Source organism: Colius striatus, chromosome 1, assembly GCF_028858725.1.
Source record: "Colius striatus isolate bColStr4 chromosome 1, bColStr4.1.hap1, whole genome shotgun sequence".
NCBI lineage: Eukaryota > Metazoa > Chordata > Aves > Coliiformes > Coliidae > Colius > Colius striatus.
Window position 1 is genome coordinate 124,116,342 of NC_084759.1, and position 22,988 is coordinate 124,139,329.

At 44.2% G+C, this 22,988-nt stretch overlaps 1 protein-coding gene across 1 annotated transcript; it reads left to right on the top strand.

The window, feature by feature from the left end:
* Nucleotides 1-3,866: 3,866 nt before the first annotated feature.
* Nucleotides 3,867-15,589, top strand: FBXO40 (F-box protein 40). The gene is made up of 3 exons (XM_010207039.2): nucleotides 3,867-3,967; nucleotides 11,236-13,134; nucleotides 15,168-15,589. The coding sequence occupies exons 1-3, from the start codon at nucleotides 3,959-3,961 to the stop codon at nucleotides 15,363-15,365; spliced, it is 2,106 nt and encodes a 701-aa protein (XP_010205341.2). The 5' UTR covers nucleotides 3,867-3,958; the 3' UTR covers nucleotides 15,366-15,589.
* Nucleotides 15,590-22,988: the final 7,399 nt, after the last annotated feature.

Genomic DNA, 22,988 nt, shown 5'->3' on the forward strand with positions numbered 1-22,988 from the left:
CGTCGCAGCGGGTGGGTCTGAGGCAGGGAAAGAGGAGGTGCCGCCTCCCTGCCGGAGGGGCGGTGGCGGCAGCGGCGACAGTAGGGCGAGTTACAGGGCCGGAGGCAGATGGAGTAGTCGTTGGCCGTACCTCTGCAGAGCATGGCGACAATGGCGCTGCAGCCCCGAATGGTGGGGCGATGTTAGGCAGCCGCGGGCCGTAAGCTGGCACCTGTCAGCGCTGCGGCAAGGGAGCTTTGTGACGTGCAGCGGTAAAAGGGACAGAGATACACAGACACACACACACACACACACACGCTTTTACAGCCCGGAATAACCTGACGAGCTGACTTTAACTTATCCGCATTAACTTATCGTCCCTGCTACTGAGGTTATGCTGCGGTGGCCTCGGCGTCACCGCCGGCCCCGTCACTGGGAGCGGAGCCCGCTGGCGTCTGCGCGCGCCTGGAGAGCGAAGCCATTTCGCACTTTCATGCGAGGCTGGACGCAGCAGAGCGGCGGTCGCTGGCCTCAGAGTTAGCATAAAAGGCCACAATAGCTGCAAGTCGGCCGTGGTATCTGTCGAGATACATTTGTGTGTGACACAGGCTGGTCTGCACACCCACAGAGGAGCACAGGGCGATGATGGCAGAGGGGGATCCAGAACTGCACCCTGCGGGACTGCTCCTAGGCCCATCCCAGGAGCCCACCAAAGCCCCATCTCTAGGAGCACAGGGGCATGATGGCAGGCAGACCCAAATTAGGGACACGGAGGAAGGGACACCCTGTCCAGGCACCTCCCAGAGCTGTCTGGTAGCTTCAGCCCCAGCACCTCTAGGACTGGGCACGGGGACCTCCGTTCAGGGGTGCAGGACACAGGATGGGATGTGGGGGAAGAGTATTTGGGGATTGCATGGGACTCCTGAGGGAACGTTAGGGAAGGAACGAAATGCACGAAGTGTGAGGGCTTAGGTGATGTATGGAGGATCAAGCATGAGAAAACAGAGGGGTACAGGAACAGAAAGGGCCAATCACATGTAAATGCTTAGTGATAGTTTCTCTCTCCTTGCCCTTTGCCTGATGAGTGTGGCACGTCCCATCATCTCATTAAACTCCTTTCACACTTTTCCCTGGGCAAGAAACTCTCATCACCACGTGCAGGAGTGTGGGGAGCCTGGGTGCCAGTGTCTGGGTTGGGGCTCAGGGCCCATGTGTCCATGGGAGCAAGCATGTGGGCAAGTGTGTGACTGGCAGCGAGGGTACAGCTGGACCTGCTAGAGAAGGGCTTGGGGCCCGGAGAGGACTGAGATGGCTGCCAGGGGCCATGGGGAGTCCCATCCAGCTGCAGAAGAGGCTGGAAGACCTAAGGGTGAGACCGCCATGGGGGAGCTGGAAGCTGGGGGACTGCAGAGATTGGGCAGACTGTCAGCCCAGCTGCTGGAGGGAGCCACACTGTACATATGTACACATATGCTCACTAGAGCACTAGCACCATCTTGCTGAGGCAGGGACGTGGTGGGCTGAGGCTGCTGGTGCTGTATCCATGTGATTGCTCTGTGTGTCTGGCTGTGTAATCTGTGTAGCCATACATGTATATATTTTTAAGTGGTGTATATGTGTATTTGCACATGTGCCTATGGGGAACACAAGCTCACCCTGGCTATTGCTTGGACCTGGGACTCTTGGACCTGGGAGCTGCATCAGCTTTGCCTGTCTCAGGCTATTAGATCTGACCCAATTTTTCCATGTCAATAGTTATGTATAGTCTTATAGTTATAATACATATACATATACCATATATATATCACATACATTTCATGGGGCTTCTATATAGCACAGCATTTCTAGCCATAAAATTGAGATAACAGATACTAAAACAGACAGGCAACAGCAAAGCATTTGCACACACACACGAAAAAATAACAGTTCCATTTTTCTTTGAGAGATTTCAGGTTTCTCACACCCTACCAGTAAGCACATCTGTACTGCAAGCAAGAGGTCTGGTTACAGTATTGGTTGGCATTCCTAAGATACCTTGAATAAAATTAGCACAGGTAAGGGCATCAGCAGAGATCTTCAAGTTCTCTGGCTTTTGCTGAGAGTCTGGTTTCAGGTGCAGCTGAGCTAACACAGTGGTATGCTGCAGGTATGAGAATGAATTCCTGTGTCCTGTTGCCTTCACTCGTCTGCTCCTTTCTCTCCACCATGTACACATTTTCAGGCACAGCAAACTATGTTCATTCTGCATGTCTTCTGATATCCTGCCCTAAAAGGAGATTTTGGAGTACAGCCATCACCAGCAGGCAAGGATTTGCAAAACTTGGGAACTGCAAGGCAGAATACCAAGCAGAGTGAGGCAAGCCCAGGGCAGGCTGTTTGGGTCTGTGTGATCAGACACACACATGGAAACAGTAAAAAATGCCACCAGAGTTCAGACTGTCTGGAAACACAGAGATCTAAACAGATCTAAACAACAGCTACTTCTGAAGCCGTGTTTTAGTCATGTGAGTTAATTCAGCTGGAGGGAGTTTACTCCTAAATTAGTAATGCAGAATTTTTAGAAGAGCAAGGCACACAAGCAGCATGCTTCCAGAGCCCAAAAAGATGATGACAACACTGAAAGCTAAAGAATGACCCTGAACTGGGAAGAAGAGGGGAGTGTGTGGAAGTGGATGGGATAAATCAGTAGACACGCTGTGACTGGGGAAAATTTGAGTTTAGGCATATTACCGCTGGCCTCTGTTTTCCCCAGTGCAATGGGATGACAGAAAAAGGTATCATGATAATACAGCCCTTGCTAAAAAAGGTCACAGAGCCAGACTGCTAACCATATTTAGCAGTGGCAAATTACGATTGGCACCAGCAAGCCTTGGTTGGCACCTACTGACATTTTGTTCAGCCCTCAAAATGAAAACACAGTTGCCTGCACTGCTTCAAACAATGAGAGCCACTGGGGACTCGCAGATAGGGAAACAGAAAAGATAAGGCATGGCACGAAGTTCAGTGTGACTTAGGATCTCAGAGCTTCCGCCACCACAGCCAAAATTTGGTGTTCTGTGTTTCTGCGGTGGTGGGAAGTGGTTGTGTGTGGCAGCAGGGTCACAAGAGGTGTCTTTGCAGCTAGATGAGGTGAGCACCCACCAGGAAGAAGCAGTGCCTGCCCCATCTGCACCCCTAAACCTCATTGACATGTATTTGTGTGTCTGTACTTGCCATGAGTATTAATTTCTCACCATGAAATGCTTTAAGGGGTCCACATTGTTGGTAAACTATGACTGCTCTCCTTTGCTGCCTCAGGTTTGGCTGATGAAGGGTGACACTGGGAGCTGCACCATCCGGACTTCCTCCTAGTGGCTGGTGGGACCCTTTCTGCTTTCTGTTGCAGCAGAGGAGCTGGAGAGTCTGCTGGGCGTCTCTGGAAGGCAGGCAGGCAGATCTCCTCAGCTGCTCAGCTCTGGGCTATTCCTGCTCTTTCTGCCCACCCCTGCCCAGATAGATCAGAAACCTACCATCACTGTCGACACCAGCTGCTAGAACTAGTGAGGAGGGGTGCCAGGGGCAGGGTCACAACAGCACCACACACTGCTGTGGGCGTCAAGGGGACCTAAGTCCTAAACGGCAAACCTCCATCAGAGAGCAGCAGGGAGCTGATACCGAGCTCAGGGAAGGGTTTTGTTCTTTTCCTTTCATGCAGGGGGCATAAAGTGTTACTGGTTCTGCTTCTTACATCTTCTCTGTGAAGTATCACTCCAGAAGCGATAGTGTTAACAAATAGAGTGGAAGAGACTACTCTGTAAACTGAGCTACACGGTCACATGCACAGGTTTTATTTTTAACATCCCAAAACTACTTGATGTTTCTGCCTGGGCTTGCTCCGTGTCCTCCCATTCTTTGCTTGCAGTTCTCCCTTACCCACCTCACTTCAACTCAGCTGTGCACAACCAGGAGAGCAAGTGTTTGGTACACACACAGGGACTCTATGATTAAGGTAAGGAAGGCTTTGTAAATAAGAGTTTGTATTGGTCAAACCATATGCAGTGTGATGGTAACTGTATCGAGCTATGAAAATCAAGTCTTCTTCTAAATCAGTTGCAGTAATTAAAGTGAAGTAGAATAATCAGACACATCTTAAATGACACCCTAAAACAGAGGCAGTTGGTAACTGTGAACACTTCTGTGATATGCCACTCTAAAATAAAATCCAACCCACAATAATACATCCAGTGGATTAGCCATAGTTTGCAGCACTGTATCTGGGGTTTTGAAAAACTAAGATGCTGATTCTAGGACAGGAACTTCAGTAGCAGGACAGATGAGAAATCAAAAAGCCAATTTCTGTAATTTTCAAGAAATTCAGAGAGAAGTAAGACAAGGGGATACGAGGAGAGGCAAGAGCAACCTTTTGGCAACAATGCTAAGACTTAAAGTCTGGTAAGTTTTGCATGATTAGAGTGCAAATTTTATGTTGGAAATGCAGACTGAATGAATGATGGTAAACCAAGAATTACAAGGGTTACAAGTACTACCATTTTGAAGTGCAGCTGCTTAGCGATGTTCATTCACAAATCTTTTTGCTTTATGACTTTGTTTTTGTGTTTCTATGACTTAGACCTTAACCAATAGCTCTGAAATTCTCTATACTGGGCACCTGCCTTTGGGATGGGGTTTTTTTGTCTTGCTTAAAACCATTCACTTGTTTATCTCGAGAACTTTTCAGAAAAGTATTTTAATGAGATTGTTACTAGGGCATAAAATAGAAGCCTGAGCCCAAAGAGGAAAAAACCAGATTTTGGACCTTCTTTTTTTTTTCTCTCTCTCTCAAACTGCATCTAAACTGGAACATGTTATTTTAAAGCACTTGCTGAACTCAAGACAAAGCCAAATCAATTTCCCAGTTACTGATGCAAAGGGAGAGTTTGCTTCACTGTGTCTCTACCAGGAAAAGCACAGGGACCACCCACAAGGAGCAGCTCAGAGCCACAGCCTTCCCCTTCTCCCAGTCCTGTCTGTTTCCCACATGACTCCCCAGCATGCCCAGCACAAGACCCTGCTGCTGGGCTGCCCTGCACTGTACTGCCAGCCCAGAGACCACCTGGAATTTTGGGGTGGGTTCATATCACGTGAGCTGTGGCAACATTGTGCCAGGTAGGAAGAAGTGTTGCTGATCCGGGTGTCTCAAAGCAGAGTGCAGTGTGGGGGTTTTTACTAGCAGTTCCCCTTGTTACCCTGAGGTTCACTGGTCTGAACTCTCCACAACTCCTCCCATAGCAGCACCAGTGCTTTCCACTGGACAGAAATTGCATGAGCAAGTTTTGGTGCGACTTTACTGCCTGGTGTACAGCACAGTTTGACTATGAGAGGGGGAGGCTTGATGGTGTGACAGCTTCTTTTGAACTCCACAGTTCTGCATGTCAGGTTCAGGGAGCTGAAGAGAAGCTGATGCACTGTTGTGGGAACCTGGGCAGCACACGTGCTCTGAAAGCAAAGCAAGGAACTTGCCTGACTAATGCACTGTACTGTGGGTCTCCTCCATCCCTGTCATTTTAAAGCTTTTTTTCTGTTTCAGTGTAAAGCAGTTCCAACCTGTTCAGTAACTCTGAACCTGTGGTTATTGCCCTAAAACACCACAGGCTCAAACAGCCGATTCCCGATCCCCATCTTTGGGTTTATCTAACAGGTCAGACATCTCACAGAAAACCTTTTCACTTTGTATATCTTACGCTGGGGATTCGATGTTCACCAGAAGGATTGCCCTGGAATCAGAATGCCCCTATAAAACCCATGTGGACTTGTTCAAGATCTGAGCCTCAAAGAAACTATACCTTGTACATGCTCACAAGAAGGTTATTAGTGTTATTGATGAAGGTTTCATCTATACTTTTTATCCTCCCTTTCCATCTATCCTGACCTGTACCATACGCATTGCCTGACTCATTTAAAGCTTGGCTAAAAACATGTATATGTAAAATCAGTCTGAATGGCAACTGCAGAGTCAGTGTGCCATGAAGGACAGTGACCCGCTATGCCTAATGCCAAGGCGGTCACTAAAGCTCTAGCTTTCCCTGCTCTGAGTGTTGAGATGTGGGGCTTAATTCACTTGGAGATCGTTGATTCCAGGTGGTGGCATCCTTAGATTTGCTTTTTATTTTGCATTGAAGGACAGGATTTTAGAAAACTTAGGCTCCCAAGTGTTATATACAAATGTGATACAGTATGGTTTCCAATGGCATGGTGTGTTCTTCCTCAGCTCCAAGAAATAAATACACCTGACTATCAAAAGGAGACCCAAGCCTGGTTTTTTTGCTGAGTTTGTGAAGTACATAGTGATTGAGGAAGACCAATGCACTGAAAGAGAAGAAAGCCTCTAGCTTAAGGTGGTTTAGATGCTCTCCTAGAAAATGTGATTCTATAACTGGCTCTGACAGGATTTTTGTACAGGAGGCATGCAAGTGAAACATCAGAACCGGAGCATCTTCATGCTTGATACAGGGGGGTGTGTGTGTATGTACTGATTTGTATAAAATATTTTATTTAGTTTTATCTATTTTAATCTTTCTATACTTAAATTCTACATCTGCCAAATAGAAGTCATCATATCTTTTCAATTCAAGTGGAACTCTAATACTGCAAAGATAAATTAATTATTGGTTGTGAACCTCCTCAGATACTAAGAGGGTAAACAATTTTTAAAACCCTTAGGGAAATTAATAACTATGTATTCAGGATTCTCAAAGTCTTATGAAAAAAATGAGATAAACACCATATACTGGATAAAAAGGATTAAAAGAAATAGGTAATATCTCCTGTCTACCCTATACAAATCACCAAAAGCATTCACATTCTTTGAATGTGTTATATGTAGGTTTAGCATTCTTCGCTCCAGCATTTGGATGCAAACTTCCCTGTAATTTTTTTAAGAGCTCCTTACCATGTTATGAATCTTAGGAAGATTGTTTTATGTTCATTTACAGTCTCATCTCAGAGCCACTCTTTAAGCTAATTACCTGGGTTTTCTGGTGGCCCTTTTTGGTGGTTCTTTAAAATGGGAGGCATCACTTAATTCTGTGCAAAAAGCTCAGATATAATGTATAAGGTTAGTATGTCATATCCTCAGTCCCATATAGCAAATAAGAAGGTAGTTGTATTGGTTTGGTTCATTGATTGAAGCTGAATTAAATATATGTTTAGTGACAATAAATTGTAATTGGTTTATAAACTGTAAGTTATTGTCACTGAACAGATTTCCAGACACAGACATATCTGCATTTAAAATAGCAGCTGTATATTTTTAAACCTTACTTAATTTGCTGTCATGACAGTCTAAAAATAAACATTTGCCAAAGTGGACAGACTGTGGACTGTAATTTGCATCCATTTTTCACAGTAGCTTGAAAAGAATTCAAGTAAGCATGTATATTTTGTGTTTGTTATTTCTAACACATCTCTTAATAAATTGTGCAAGTTGCAGGGAAATGGGAAGTGTACAGATTTAGAGAAACGTTTCATCACCTGGCATATCTGTGTGTCACCTGCTCCTGGATGTTACGTATCAAACTTAATGAGGCAAAAATTTGTAACTTTTCTGCTCAGGGTTTTGAAAGATGTAGTTTGTGTACTGACAATAATACCATCAACAAAACCACAGAGCTAACTAGATGATCAGTTAAAATACAGAGCTCCTGATTAGTGGCATGTCAGAATAAAAGTAGCATTCAAACCCTGGTAAGTATCAGAAAAAAAAAATGTCAATCCCTTCTTTCTGCCCTCTAGCTTCATGGATTTGGCAATGAGAAGAAAGACATAGAAATAATTTGTCTGAAAAGAACAGCATATACAAGTTAGAGGTGAGGTAAATAGCTAAAAAAAATTACCTGAATAATGACAAAGGCTGGTTCTGGATCTGAATGCTGTGATATGATCACTTTTAATAAACAAAGCATGTATTATCTTTCTCTACGTATGATTCAGATGGGGTTTGTTTTAGTGTACAGCAGCATGAAAGCAGGCTCCTCTCCAGAAACTTTGCAAGCGGTCCTATGTTTTCAGAACCACAAGGCCTGTGCCTCTGATGTATTTTTATTTATCAATTATTTCCCTCAAAGAGTCACTTTTGCAGTGGAAAGTATTGTTCACATATTCGTGTTTTTATTGTGGTGTAATGCACCCAGCCTTCCTCTGACCTTATGCAAGTCATAGCTGGAACTATTTTTAGAGATTATATTTGCAGCAAAATGTTACAAGAATGAGAGCAGCAAGGATGCTGCCAACGTGAAATAAATCCATCTGTATCTCCTGCTTCTCTAAGCTGCATAAAAGTAGATGTAACTAAACAGCCTAAAGCAAGCCAGGTGCCACTCCAAAACACATGTATTTAAGTGCTGGATGTGGCTGTGGCCACCCTGTCCAGCAGCCTGGTGTCACCTGTGTGCAGAAAACAGTACTTCCCAAGACAAGGCAGGGAATGTTATAATGGATAGTCATGAAATACTATTTTTCTGCATTGCTATCTTGAGCTCTTTCCATGCAAATCTGAGCCTTATACTTCAGAGTGTAAGTTTGTCTCTGGGTGAAGGGACCACTAAGGACACATTCCTTTCCTCTGTAGGACTGAGGAGGAATGGGGTTGATTCATTCAGAGGTGTAAACAGGTGTTGGTCAGTGTTGAAAGTTGCAAAGAATGGAGCGGAGGTGTATTGAGCAGTAAACTCACCTAAAATTCAAACAGGAGTGTGTGGTCTTTAGGGACTACAGGAACTCAGAAGCATTGCCTTTCCCAGACATGTTTCCTTCTCTAGCATTGTGTGTGACTTCCATTGCTGGGATGTGAAAGTGAAAGATGAGATGTTAAGACAATGCCTTCATGAAAGAGAGGGGAAGCAGCTTCATGTAGCATGACTTCCCCTTGAGCTTGAGCCTACTTCATCTGCAGCATAGGTCTTCTCTGGACTAGGCCACTTAAGCCTGGGGTTGCAAAAGCACTCACACCTAGGTAAATAACACTACTGTACTTTCTTTAACCTTCGAAGAAAACCCCAAAGTCTAAATTATTTTGGTAACAATCTCTATTTTTTTCCAGAGCCAAGTCAGAGTCTGCTGGGCCTATGGTAGTTCCTACTGCATAGCAAGTGTGATGGGAAGGCTTGTCAACAATCTTTTTCTCATTTTTACACACAACAAAAAAAAGCACCCCGTGTCCTGTTTGGAAACGAAGCTTTGGTTCTTCCTTATCATTTGCTTTTTCCTTTCCACAAAGATTTGCAGGAGGCTGAATGAAACTGGAATGCAGCCCCTACAGTGAGGAGCAGAAAGTCAAAAGTTTTATACTTGCAGCAGCATTTTTTTGCACCAAGTTACTCATACCAGTTGATGGCATCAATACTTAGAAGTACGTGCAAGCAGCTCCAAGTAATGGCTGAACAGACTTTAGTTCTCTAATCCAACAGCTGTGTATGAGAGGAAAGGACAACATAGGTTCTGCACGTTCCCCCTAAACAGCATCTCTTACAGACATTGTTGAAGAAGGCTGTTGGGCTGGATGGATTGGGCTTATGTCCTTAGATATTTTTTTTTTATAGCAGAAGGCATGCCTCATGCTAGTCACCATCTCCATTTACTTGCTGCCAGGCTCTGCGTTTCTGTTTTCCCATTTTTAGGAAGGATTGACAGGCATTGCAAGGAATTATTGCAAGGGTAGAGATATTATGAGCAGGGGGAACTGGAAGCTTTTGCAGGCAGGCCACACAAGTGCAATATTTTTCCACTAAACTGATTTACGTTAAACTGATTTACTGGGAAAGAATGAAAATCTCAATAATGAAACCAAAGGCATTGTGACACAAAGCTAGTAATCTGATATTGATAGCTTTTTCTGCAAGGATCTTCATATATTATCTTCTTGTACTTCTGCTTTTTGTTGTCAGACCTCAGGAAAATTGTCTGTCCTTTTTTTATCAAAGGTTTTTAAGGGGAGGAGAGGAAAAAATAATGTCTATTTTGGAACTGCATTAATATGGAAGTGTGAGAACAGAAATGCAGTCTTCCTTAAGAAAACATTAGACTGTTTATAATAATAAAACTGGTAGAAATTTCAGGAACATTTGGTTTGGCAACCTCAACTTGTTCTTTTAATCCAGTCTGTCGGGTGCAAAATGTTGCATTTGTGGAGCTGCCTGACAGCAGCTGAATTTATGAAACAGAGACTGTTATTGTTTATTACTTGTTATCTGTGACCACTTTCTCTATTATCTGGTCCCTTGTGGTGTCACTAACAACTTAATAAGCTGAATCTAAAATATGATCTGCTCAGCATCACCTATTCAGTTCCAGGTAGTGTTTGACATTGACTCGTCAGAAGTACATAGGGTGAACTGAAAAAGCAGAGCAGCAGGATCAATTGTTGTAGGATCGTGCTCTAAAACAAACCCCAAATGAAGGAAAACAGATTATTTCACAGAGACACACCGTCAAAGGCACGTTCAGGCTGACTTCTCTCATGCATTGTCATAGGAAAGGAAAAGCTCTGTTGAGGTTAGACCTTTATTACTTTCCTTCTGCCCTGACTGCACACTGTGGTGCTGAGATAAAGCATACCTGCCCTCTTCTCCTCCTTCCTACTGCCATTCACTGGTGACAGCAAGGGGAAGAAAGGGGAAAGGCAGTTTGTAAAAAAAAAGTGAAAGAAAATGCATTTAACTGAGTGAGTATTACCTGGCAATAAGCCTGCACTGCATTCTAGGGCTTCTCTCCAAAACACAGACTGAGGCATCGCCTGATTCCATAAAGTAGATCTAGCAAACAATCCACCTGAAGGAAAGTCCCATGTAGTCTCTGTTCTGTGACATGCAGGCATCATCTAGGAGTGTAAGGGTAAATTAGGAAAGCAGGTGAAGAAGATCAGGCAAATTAGGCTCTACCCAGGCTGCTTTCTACGCTGGGAACTGGGATCATTAAGATAATCCTCACTCTCAGCCTTGCTGGTAGAGAGCAAAGGGAAGTTCCTTTGCAGGACGTTCATGTCTTCTGGCTGCCTCTGCTGGGCTAACTGAGTTAGGACCTTATCTATATCTGTGCTATCAGGCCCCACAGTACCGTGGGGATCAGTGCTGATACAAGACTGTATGGAACTGGCAGTCATTTGGCCACAGGAGTGCATGTGAGCACCTAACGCATAGAAACCAAGGACACGCATGGAGAGTCTGTGGCTATCCTTGCTCCTTCAGGCAATAACTCTTGTCTTCTTGTCTTTGCCCCACACAGCATCAGTCTCAAAAAGCTCGCCCTGGGCAGCACAGGCACTGCGAGACATGTTTCAACCGTCACTGCCATGCACCAGTTGAGATCTCCATCTCCTGCATGGTCATCAGCTGCCGCCTCCATTGCGGGGCCACCTTCCACATGTGCAAGGAGGAGGAGCACCAGCTACTCTGTCCCTTTGAACAGGTCTCCTGCCTCAACTCAGCCTATGGCTGCCCTTTTTCCATGCCCCGCTTTAAGCTGGCGAAGCACCTCCAGGTCTGTCCAGCCAGCATTGTCTGTTGCTCAATGGAGTGGAATCGCTGGCCAAACGTGGATTCAGACACGACCCTCCACAAGAACATTATGAAGGAGACCTTGAATGAAGAGTGTTTGGACACAGCCCTGGCACTCAGAGACCAGAAGATACTTTTCAGGACTTTGAAAATAGCTGACTTTTTTCCAGAGTGGAGGAAAAGGGATGAAGTGGAAGAGATAATGGATGAAGACGTGGGTGGGGAAGAAGGGGCTGTGGGAGGAGTAGCCTGTGGTTCTCAAGAGAGCAATGATCAGTCGTCTGAGCTCAGCCAACGTGAGCGTGAAGATTTGGCAAAGGGCAAAGAAGGAATGGATCTGGGGAGTTATAAAACCTGGGAGAACATTTTCAGCAAAGAGCTCCTTGCTTGCAAAGTAACGGATTCACCAGCCAACGCAGGACAAAAGGTGGAGGAGGCTTCCAAGAAAACAGCATCAACCCCTCATGCTGCCAGCTCCACAGAGAAGGCAGAGGAAGTACCTAATGGTGCAGAAGGGGCAAACGACCAAAACTCTAAACAAGTAACACCAAATACAGAAATGACAGGACTGGCTCCCTGGCAAGAAGGGGTCCTAGAGAGGCTGAAGAAGGAAGTTGGTGTAGGTGATTACAACATGTATCTGGTACATCACGGCGGAATGCTCATCCGCTTTGGCCAGCTAGCTGCTTGCACTCCGAGAGAAAAGGACTTTGTCTATGGGAACTTGGAAGCTCAGGAGGTGAAGACTGTCTACACCTTCAAAGTGCCAGTTAGTTACTGTGGCAAAAGAGCACGACTAGGAGATGCACTGGGCCACAAGATACCAACATCAGACAAGTCAGTGGATACCTCAGAACTGGGAATGAACCTAGAAGAGCTACCTAAGGCAAATATAGTTGAATCTACACTGCTATGTGCACTGGAAAAAGAGCTGAAAGGCCATGAGATCTCTGAAGCAAGGGGTATTGATGGACTCTTTGTGGATTTTGCAACACAGACGTACAGCTTTCCTCTGGAACCCTTCTGCTCCAATGCTGTTCTATCAGATGTTCTGGATGAACAAAGCCCACCAGAACTCCATGTGGAACTCTACACTGAATGTGTAACCAGAAGACACAACAAAAGCAGTTCAGCTTTCACCTTCACTTGCAGTCATTTTTTCAGAAGGGATGAGTTCCCATCCCACTTCAAGAATGTGCACGCTGATATCCAGTCATGTCTGGATGGATGGTTCCAGCATCGCTGCCCACTGGCCTACTTGGGATGTACTTTTGTCCAAAATCACTTCCGCCCTGATGGACTTAAGGCCAAGGTTATATACAGCAAGCCTCTCAAGACATTTGCTATTAAGCCAGAGGTGGACACTGTCCTTGCTGAATCAGGGAAGTGCAGTTCCACGGTGACTAATCGAGGGAGAAATACAGACTTGCTGAGCAGCCTCCCAGTGGAAGTGCTAAAGTACATTGCAGCATTCCTGGATAGTTTCAGTTTATCTCAGCTATCGCAAGTGTCAGTGCTGATGAGGGACATCTGTGCCACTCTTCTTCAAGAGAGGGGAATGGTCCTGCTGGTCTGGGAGAAAAAAAGATATTCCCATGGTGGTAGTTCATGGAAAGCTCGTAAAAAGGCAAGTGACTGAGACACTGCGATAAAGACACTCATGGGTTCTTGCCAGATAAAACACAAGCATAGCAAAGGATGCTGCATATAAGCATGCAGATGCAGGGAAGGTTTATGAAGTTGTGAATTTGCACCACAGTTGTCAGGACTCAGGGCTGTAAAATGCCGTATATCTAGCAAAGGCAGGAAGGTGGACATGGGTATCTTGTGACTTAAGAAAGCCCCCACTTAAGCTTGTCTGGGGTAATCTGTTTGCGTGTGCACCCTTTTTAGGCACTGGAAACTGAGAATTCCTGGTATTTAATAGTTACACATGGATTTTTTTAAGAACTTGAGGTTCATAGTTTTTATTTAGTTCTTTACAAGCTGGTTTAGGGTGTGTCAAAACTAAAACATGCTTTAGAACACCACAAAGGTAAAGAATAAGGAGACAAGGCTGTGGAAGGAGCTCGGGCATTAACATCAACCCCCGAAGATCAATTCACAGGATTGCCATGAGAGTCTGACTCGCTGGATTGTGAGCAGCACGGGGATAGGAAGCCACCTTCTGCCAAGCTGGTCTCCCACTGTTTGTGCTGGAAAATTACCACCCTTATTGTCTATTTAGGTAGTCTGAAAGAAATATGTAAACAGCTCAGTCTAAGTACTAGTTGAACAATAGCTACTACAGGGTTTTTTTTCTAGTGGATAACTTTGCAGCTGCTCTAACATAAAACAGTTGGCAAGAATAACAGCATGACCAAGCAGGCAAGACAGAGATCCAGGGAAGACTCCCAGAAATAATCTAAGAACCTGCCTTTCAAGCAGGCCCCTGAAAATCTCCACCTATTGATTCTTATCTAATATAAGCTTAGCATTTTTTTACTTAACTAAGAGAAAATACTCTTTATTAGGAAAAAATGTTAAGCTTACTGAATTCAAAATATGTGTAAGAAAATTGGGTAGCTGCAAGTCAAATTTGCCCAATCCGCAACAGGAATTAGCCACTGAAATCATTTACTGGAGAATCAGGCTTCCTTCAGTAAAAGGAAGAAATTACCTCCAAGCAATCACATAGCAACTAACTGCAGTTATTGTAGAGCAATTTCAAACCATCAGCATTTAATTTAAGGAACATCTAACCCTTTTCATGTTAGCTCTCTGTATTGACCACATGAGAATCTTGTTGCACGGACTCTCCTTGGAAACATTCTGTTTATAATTAGTCTGAATTTCTGGACTATTGTGTATAATAGCCACAGTTACTTAGGACTAGGACAGTGTCAGGTAATCTTAAGTGTAGCACACCCACATACCCTCCTCCTTCCACAAGAGGAAACATTTTTAGGGAGAAGAAATCTGCTATGACTTCAAAAATTATTTTGATTTAATGGCATTCAGGAAATATTAAAGTGACTTAATCACAGCCCTATCACTGCATGCTACTGTATCACTAAACAGCATGTGGTATCACCATGAACACAATCAGAAAGTTTAAACTGCACATTTCTATTTTTTACAAGCTTGTATGTCCCTTAGGAATAATTTTAACCTTAGATTTCCCGGGCTTGCTCTGGGATGGTGTGAATAACAGCAGTGTTGTAATGGTAATCACTTTGAAGTTTCTGATATATGCTTTGGAAGGTCTTTATTGAGTCAGGTTTCTTTGACATACGTGTCACACAAGAATTCTGTAGTCACTGTGCTTTATAAACACCTTGGATCACACTGCATATGTGATGGAGTTTTCTGTAGAGGTGTCGTGGTCTTGGATTTCCTCGTGCCCTGCACTGGATTGACACCAAAAACTGCAGAAGGATACTTTTCCTTTTAAAATGGCAGGTGATGACTAAAGTAACAAAAACATCACATATGAGGTACATAACAACGCAGACCCCATTTTCACTTCACCAGCCCTGCACAATCAGATGTTCACTACCCTGTCTAGTATGAGTTCTGCACACACACTAGAAACATACATTGATTTCTTGAAATCCACTTCATTTTTTTACCAACGTCCCCATTTACATTCTCCAATTTCTCTCCCCTTTCCCATATTAGATCTGGCAGTTCAGCAGCCTGTTTTCGAGAGTTAACAAATGGCAGCGCAACGACGTCGCCTGCATGTCGGAGCACCTGAAGAATTGTCCCTTCTACCAAGTGGAGCACAAGACGGACCCCGTGCTGCTGACAGGCATGTGCGAATCTCGAGAGCAGACTCAAAAGACTTTGGTTTCTACTTTCAAGCGCAAAGTCTGAGCAACTTGATTCCCCTCTGACATGCTCTTTTTGGGGCACGTGAAAAACAGACTGGGAATTTGGGCATAAAGATTGTTGAGTCAGCTCTCCTTTGGACATACAAAACTGGCTTCTCCTCATCTACATTTGGAACATCCTGCTTTTTTTTTTTCCCCTGCATTAATTTAGTTGTTAAAAGTTCCATTCACTGCTCACTGATATCATGTGCTATCTGTTTGTTTCTGTTCCTGGCTTAATACAACATCCTGAAGAAAGCAATAAGGGTCTTGTTTTGAAAGCAGCATCTTTGCAACCATGAAGGTAGGCTGACGCTCCTGTACCATGTTGTGGAGAGAAGAAAGAGCAGTTAATGTACCTAGCTAGACTAGGACTGAAATACCTTCATTTTGGCTGGAAAGCCAAGCTCTAGGAGCACAGATAGATGCCCTGCTGCCTGGTACATCTAGGAACAGCTAACCTTTTCTGAGACGTGGGCAAAAGAAAAGGATACTCCAAAATTAAGGAATTCGCTGTGCAGCCATAGATATCCTTTAGGAACCTGACTCAGGCAAGTGTGCCTAGTTGAGTGCAAGCCTAAAGCTGAGCTCACAGGAGCATTCAAAACAAAACAAAGCAAACAAACTTGCTCTTTGTAGGAAATAACCAAGTAGCAAATAGTTTTAGGGACTTTACACATCTTTTAGTTAATAACTTTCTCTAGTTTATTCAAAAATCCAGTGAAGTCATCAAACAATATTTGAAGTCATTTCTAGAATGCTTTACCAACTCAGTTTTGCAGGTGTAAATTTCAAATTGGCATCGTGAGCAGCTGTAAACAGTATGTCAAAGAAATATTTTTTCTCTAAAAACAAAGGCATTCATCAACACATTCAGTAATGATACAGATAATGTTTGCTTCATTTAATTGGTTAGAGCATATGAATCTTTTCCTTTTTTTAAGAGTAGGAGAGTGATTAGGATTTGCTTTAATATTAAATAATTACACAAATGTAAAACACAATGTGCTTGCTTAGGGAACAGATGAGAGAAAGCGGGCACATTACCAACAGCATCTGTCTTACCACACTCTGTAAACCAATTTCATAGGCACTGGTTAGAAATGCCACAGTTGTGATGGTGGGTGGGATTCCTCTGAAACGGCCACAAACCAATTCAACAGCTTAGAGCTACTGCACAGCCACAGCAGCACTGACTCATGTCCTTTTCTTTTTTTAAGCTCATAACCAGAAGTGTGAGCTCAGGACATCAGGTCTGCCTTTCACCTCACCATCTCGGACAGCAGAACCTCACCAGGAGCTGGGATGTCTGCTGGCCTGGACCTCTGCTCTCCTGGCCTGGGCTGGCCAGGTGAAAACTGGTCCGGGTGAATGGACATACGCTGCATTTGCCATTATCAGTCTTGGTGCTGATCTGGGAATGAGATGCAAGAATGAGCCCTCTCTTACTGATCAAAGTTGCTGATGAACCTGAGCTGAAACCGTGCTAAGTGCAACTCAGCTTTGTATACACTTGCAGCTTAAGTGCTCCCTGTGAGATTTTTAACCCTACAAAGATGTTTTTCTCCTCTAGACACACAGTCTCAGGACCATATTATCTGAGTCATGGGGACAGTGCGTTGGTCCCAGGAGCAAGAGTAGCAGCAGGGTTTTAGGTTGTTTTGTTTTGAATGCTACTCTGTTTTCTGTCCTTAGAGATCCTTTCTGGGAAGTCTCATAATGCTTTACATATGAGAATAAATTAATCTGCACAGGTATCCTGTGGAAAACATAAGTAGCATCCCATTTTTTTGCAGAAGAAACCAAATACAGGGAACGTGAGCTGGGCCAGGAGCAGTTAAAGCTGCTTCGTGCTCTGATCCTTCATCCTGTGGTTTAAGCCACTGCACAAAACCAAAGTGGCCGTCCTTCAAAGTTGCTTACAAAATCTCACCTGCCCTCAAAACATCTAAGTTACCCAACATTATCACTCTGTTTTACAAAGGGAAGCTGGCAGAGGTGAGAACACAGTCGGACTTCCTAGTCTCTACCTCAGGGCCTAATCCTTCACATATTGCGCATCTGATTTTGAAGGATGCTGAGGACCCAACTGCAGCTGCAGACCATGGTAGCTGCAAATGTATGCCCAAAAAATTAGTGCCAGTTCCTATGCTGGGTTCTTAAAAATGGAACCACCCAAAATTGTGGCTAATACAGGGAGAGAGAAGAAAAAAAAAAGAAAGATGGTTACATAATAGTGTCTCAGACTAAGCCAGTGGTCAAGGCTGGTATAAGAGAGCACGAAAACGTTTGACCTGTGAAGCATCTCTCACCTGACCAGCCACCACTTACCTGCTGTTAACTGGTGTAGCTGCTCTGAAATTACGGTTTGTGTTAAGTATGAATTGGGTTCATTTTGCCTTTAGTCCTAGTGTCCTGAGCATTGCTATTCCACTTCTGGCCTCCTGCCAGTGCCAGAGGATTTTGTTCTTGTATCTCCCTGCTCCTGGAGATTGCATGACTTCGGTTCCAGCCTCATTACCATTGAACCTGCTTCTTCCCTGTGCAGAAGGTGCCGGAGTCAGACCACGGGGAGAATGCAGCCTTTGGAAACGTGGTGGTTCAGGGTGCAGGTTGGAGACAGGAATGACACAACCTCTACCTTTTGGGATCAGACAGGGTGCACACACAACTTCTAGGGGACCAGATCTTTTTCCTTCTGGTACTGCTACAGGGTGTGTTGGAGAAAAATGGGCTATTAATTCTCAGAGAAAGAAAAAGACAAATTCATCCCTGTGAATTAGACTGGTTAACCCCGTCTTGGAAGAGGGAAAGCTGCACAGGGAAAAGGTGGAAATCACCCTCATAGCAGTGCATATCCACCTGGACACAGCAGCTGGTAGCGACTTCTTTCTTTATCTTGAGCTGTGGGCTGGTGTCAGATGCAGTTCAATTAATCAGAGGATGAATGCCAAGCTAGCTTAATGTTGATGGTCCTGCCAATTAGCAGAGTCAGCAGAAGCTTTGGGGTGCTGCAAGAAGCCAAATTTGCCTACCTTCTTTATCTTGATGAGCACAACATTGCCTTGCTTAAAAGGTGAGAGGCTTCAGTTTGGGTTCAGCAAGTCCTTAGGCTCCCTGTTTAAGCACATAACTTTACTGATGGAAAGTTAAAACCCTTCCTAAATTTCAGCTTGAAGATTTGATTATTAAAAAAAAAATAGGCATTTGGTGTTTTCCAAAACAGGTTTTTCAGGGTCTGAACTGGAAAAGGGGTTCCAAGGGTATTGAGGTTGCTTTCAATCTGGACTCCACAGAGCTTCATGGCTTTGGTCCCATTTGTGCTGCCCACAAGTCTTACGAAAGGCAGAGCAATACACTGCACACTCCAGGTTGACATGGCATGTGTGTTTTTCTCTCATTGGAAGAATGGAAACTGAAATGATGCATTGTGAAAATCAGAAAGGACAGGCCAGTGCAAAAAGGGAGAGAGCAGAAAGATGGGAAACAGGAAAGGTAAAGGGTTTGGATAGAGAAGACCTGCCTGATTGTAGGCATCATGAGGAGAGGCGAGAGGAGAAAGGTAAAAGGGCACAGGAATGAAGGTAAGTGGGATGTGGAAGAAGTGATGTGGCTGCAAATGATTTTAGGAGGAAACAGTTCAAGAGACCTCTCCTTCAATTCAATGAAGGGAAGAGTGGTGTTGTTTAGGAGAGCAGAGACATAAGGAAAATTGAGAGTTTATTACATTTTATTTGGTTTCTGTTGATAAAGAAATATCAGGCTGGTGAACTTGGTGAAATGCAGATTGTTTTGAGCTGTAATGTCACACAGAATCACAGCTTCTGTTCTGGGTTACTGAGACAGCAGATTGTTGAAACATGGGCTGAGAGGACATGATAAAACCACAAAGAGTCACAGATTTTGATATTCCTGTATGCTCATCATTTGCTGCCAACAACAGCCTTTCTGCATAAATGCTTCTATTTGAGAAAGAGGCTGAAAGTTCCCAGTCAGTGTTATTCAGTAACATGTGGCAGATGATAAACTTCAAGGGATGAAAGGACAGGTGACCTACTGACACATACCCTAAGTCTGGGGAGGAGTAAGAAATTACTCGCTGGGCCTGCAACTCCCAAGACTGGGTGAGCACAGATAAGGTGAAGTTTATCCAAATAGTGATTGTTATTTTGCAAAACTCTGTAACAGCTTATTGCTTTCTTAAAAATAAAAATTGCTATGGTTTTTAAAAATCCAACAAAATTCAAGTCTTAGCTTGTTTTCTTAGTTTCATCATACGAATGTTTGCTTTCAAATCCAACATAGTAGTTCCTGTCCCTGTATATTCATTATGCTTCTTTCCTCTGCTCCATTATTCACTGTCATTTTCCTGGTTGAAGACTATTATTTGTGTTTCTTATTTATGTTTATTTTATATTTAACAATTGTTTTTATTTTTTACCCCATCCTCTTTGCATAGCCACTTTCTCCTTCCTGGTTTAGTAGTTTACTTACGTGAGAAGCTTATTTTTAAATAAGCTCTTAAAAATCGTTTTATAAATCCAGTTTGCAGATTGATATTATACTATATCTACAAACATTTGAAGAAGAGTTTTCTCTGCCAATCTGTCTCCTCACTCTTCACCTCGTGGCTCTTCATCCAGGTAGCTATGGAGATTTTTGCTTCTTTGCTTGGGAGTTCCACAGCCACTGTGCATTTCTCTCTCAAATTCATGGCATCTTTCACTTCCAGTTTCCTCACTGCTACAGTCCACACTAAAGAATATTCTTAATTCCTTGGGGTTTAGTTTCTTTTGAAACTAAACCTGCATGTACAGGACAGGCCTATCCTTATTTAGCTTCCTACTTAATTTATATGTAAGGAAATTATGATCACACACTCCAAATTTATTTTTGATGACCACCTGCTCTATGACTTAATTGCTATTTACAACTAACAAACCTTTTGTGGGTTCAGTGATGGTTTTGTGAAGGAATCCGTCATCTGTCTATATTTAGAATTATAGGCCTAAGCCCCATTATGATCATGAGATCATGGAACAGGTACCCAGAAAGGCGGAAGTACCTTCACCCTTGGAGAGTTTCCAGACCTGTTCAGACAAAACCGGGGTGACCTGACTGAGCTAGAGGTTTGGTCAGAGACCTCTCAAAGTCTTCTCCCACCATCACTCCTCTGATTCCACAGCATCACTGAGATTCCCTCTAGTTCACAGGCACCTGCCACCCTGGTCTCACTCATTTCCCTTAACTGGATAGCCCTTTGGCTACCAGTACTGTCTGCTGCTGCTTCTCTCATCACAGTTAGTATATTATTCTCCCTTGTTGTCTAGGCCTCTGACCATCAATATTCCCTTATCTATCATCACATAGTTATTTAACTGTTTTTCATCTCCCTGTGTAGGAAAACAGATACACAGGCCTCTCTCAGCATCACTGAATGGCTCTCTTGAACATGATACCTACACAATAAAGGTATATTTACCAGCTGGCTTGGTAAGTTGCAGAACTTTTTAACCAGAGCTTTTCCTTTTAGCCAAGCTGATCCACTGTGCAATAGATTGCAGCTCTGGAGAATGGAAGAGAGCTTTAGCAGACACCTGGCAGGGATTTGATTTACAGAGAGCAGTCAAGAGTGGCTTTACTACTCTGCAAAACAAAATCTGTCACAACTGCAGCCTCTCTGCAGGCAGCAACCCACAACTCCCTTCACAGACACAGCACAGGCTGCAGAACTCCCCCAGATCCTCTGCATAAACAGCTAATGGGCAAATCTGCTGAAATGCAGTTTCGGCCCCACTGGAGCAGGCAGAGAGACAAATCAGAGAAAGGAGCCTTGCCTTAGCAGAGACTTGCTGCCGCATTTGCCTGGGGTGAAGAAGTTGCACAGGCTCCTGTGCTCCGCTTCGCTGGCTGACGGGAACATGCGGGTACCCCCCTGTAGATGAAGTAAAGCCACATGTTGGTTAATGCTTAGGCTGTACCGATATGGTTTAATTTTGAATGACCATTAATCATTAGCTTCACTGTGTGAACCTTATTACTTTGTATCAACAACACATGCTTTGCTAATGACTGTATCCTTAAAGAGGAGCTAGAGACTGATAAGGAGGGAACATCCTGCCTCTCAAGGCCCCAAAGGCTGGATGATTGCCCAAAGAAGTGTAAAGTTACCAGAAATTTGCAGTAACTGGGGAAAAGGTAAAGGTGGTGGGGAAATAGTGACCACCAGCTCAATTCAAGACCAAAAAGATTTGTCCTGACCCCCACCAGTGTCTGTAAGGAGCAGGGATGCTAATTTACATAGCAAGTGATGCTAATGTGAATATAATTAACCAATAGCAGAAGAATGATCATTACTAACCAATGAGCACAAAATTATGTGGATTTTTACTAATCATGTAACAGGATAAATACTTTGAATTTACTTGGTGTGGTGTGCAGGCTTTGTGGAATTACCACCTAGCACCCATCTTTCGTGCAAATGTGAAATAAATCAAATCTGGGCTCTTTGTGTAAGATTGGCTCATTGTGTGTCAGGTACCGAACCCTGCTGATGCCAGGTAATATCATGTAAGCTATGGGGAGCAGAGATGAGTGCATCTCCAATTGAAGGGAGATGCTGGGACTCACTGAGTGTGCTGGTAGGTGTAGGATATTACCTTGGTGAGGCAGTGGGCAAGCTAGTCAGAGTGGCTGCCCATATCTGACAGCTCAGGACTCCCAGGCATAACTTCATCATGAAGAATTAATATCCCTTGTGAGGCTTTTCCAGGAAGGACTGATGTGGTGAGTGAGGACAGGATTGGGATTGAAGGGGTAAATCTGTCTCAAGAACCCATATCTGATAAGCACAAGGTGGCTGCCAGGAAGTTATACTGGAAGAGCTGTAGCCAGGGGCTATCATGGTTTCCTGCAGGTGCGTGCACAGGATTATAGCAGCCTACAGCAGGAGTGAGTAGTGTCACTGCAGGGCTTGTGAAGGGAGGAACAGATTAGCAGAGAAGCAGCCATTTTCTCTCTGTGTCTGAAAGATGGGGAGAAAAGCAGCAATTAAATTCCATCAAGGCTCATCCATTTCCTCCCTCATAGCTCAGTTTTTCTCCCGAGCTGTTTTTTTCCCAGGAAGCCAGGGCCGACTTAGCAGCTGCTGATGCCACCGCACAGGGCTCACACCACTGCAGAGCTCTCTTTGCAATTGGAGAGGCTTTGTCGGGGAAAAAACAGAAACAAACACCAAAACAAACAAACAAACAAAAAAATAAACCCCACCTGAAACAAAACCAGCTTCAAACTCAAAGTCTTTTGCGAGGATACAGTCTTTTGCAAAGCCAACAGATAGAGAGGTGACTGCTGTCGCAGGCTGCTCAGCATGTCCGGAGGAGACGAGCTTGCACGCAGGAGCACTGCGGGAATGGCTGATGTCCTATTGATTTAAAGAGGGACTCGGCAAAAGCAGCCCAGGCGCAGGCTTGGGGATGCTCCTTGACGCCTGCGGATGGCGGCCCGCTTCCCCGCTGCCGCCGGCCTCCCGTGCGTGGTAACGCAAGAGTTAACGGGTCCAAGGCTTGCGGGTTGGGAGGGGTTTTTTTCCGCTTCTGCTTTCCGAAAGCGAAAGTGAAAGGGAGAG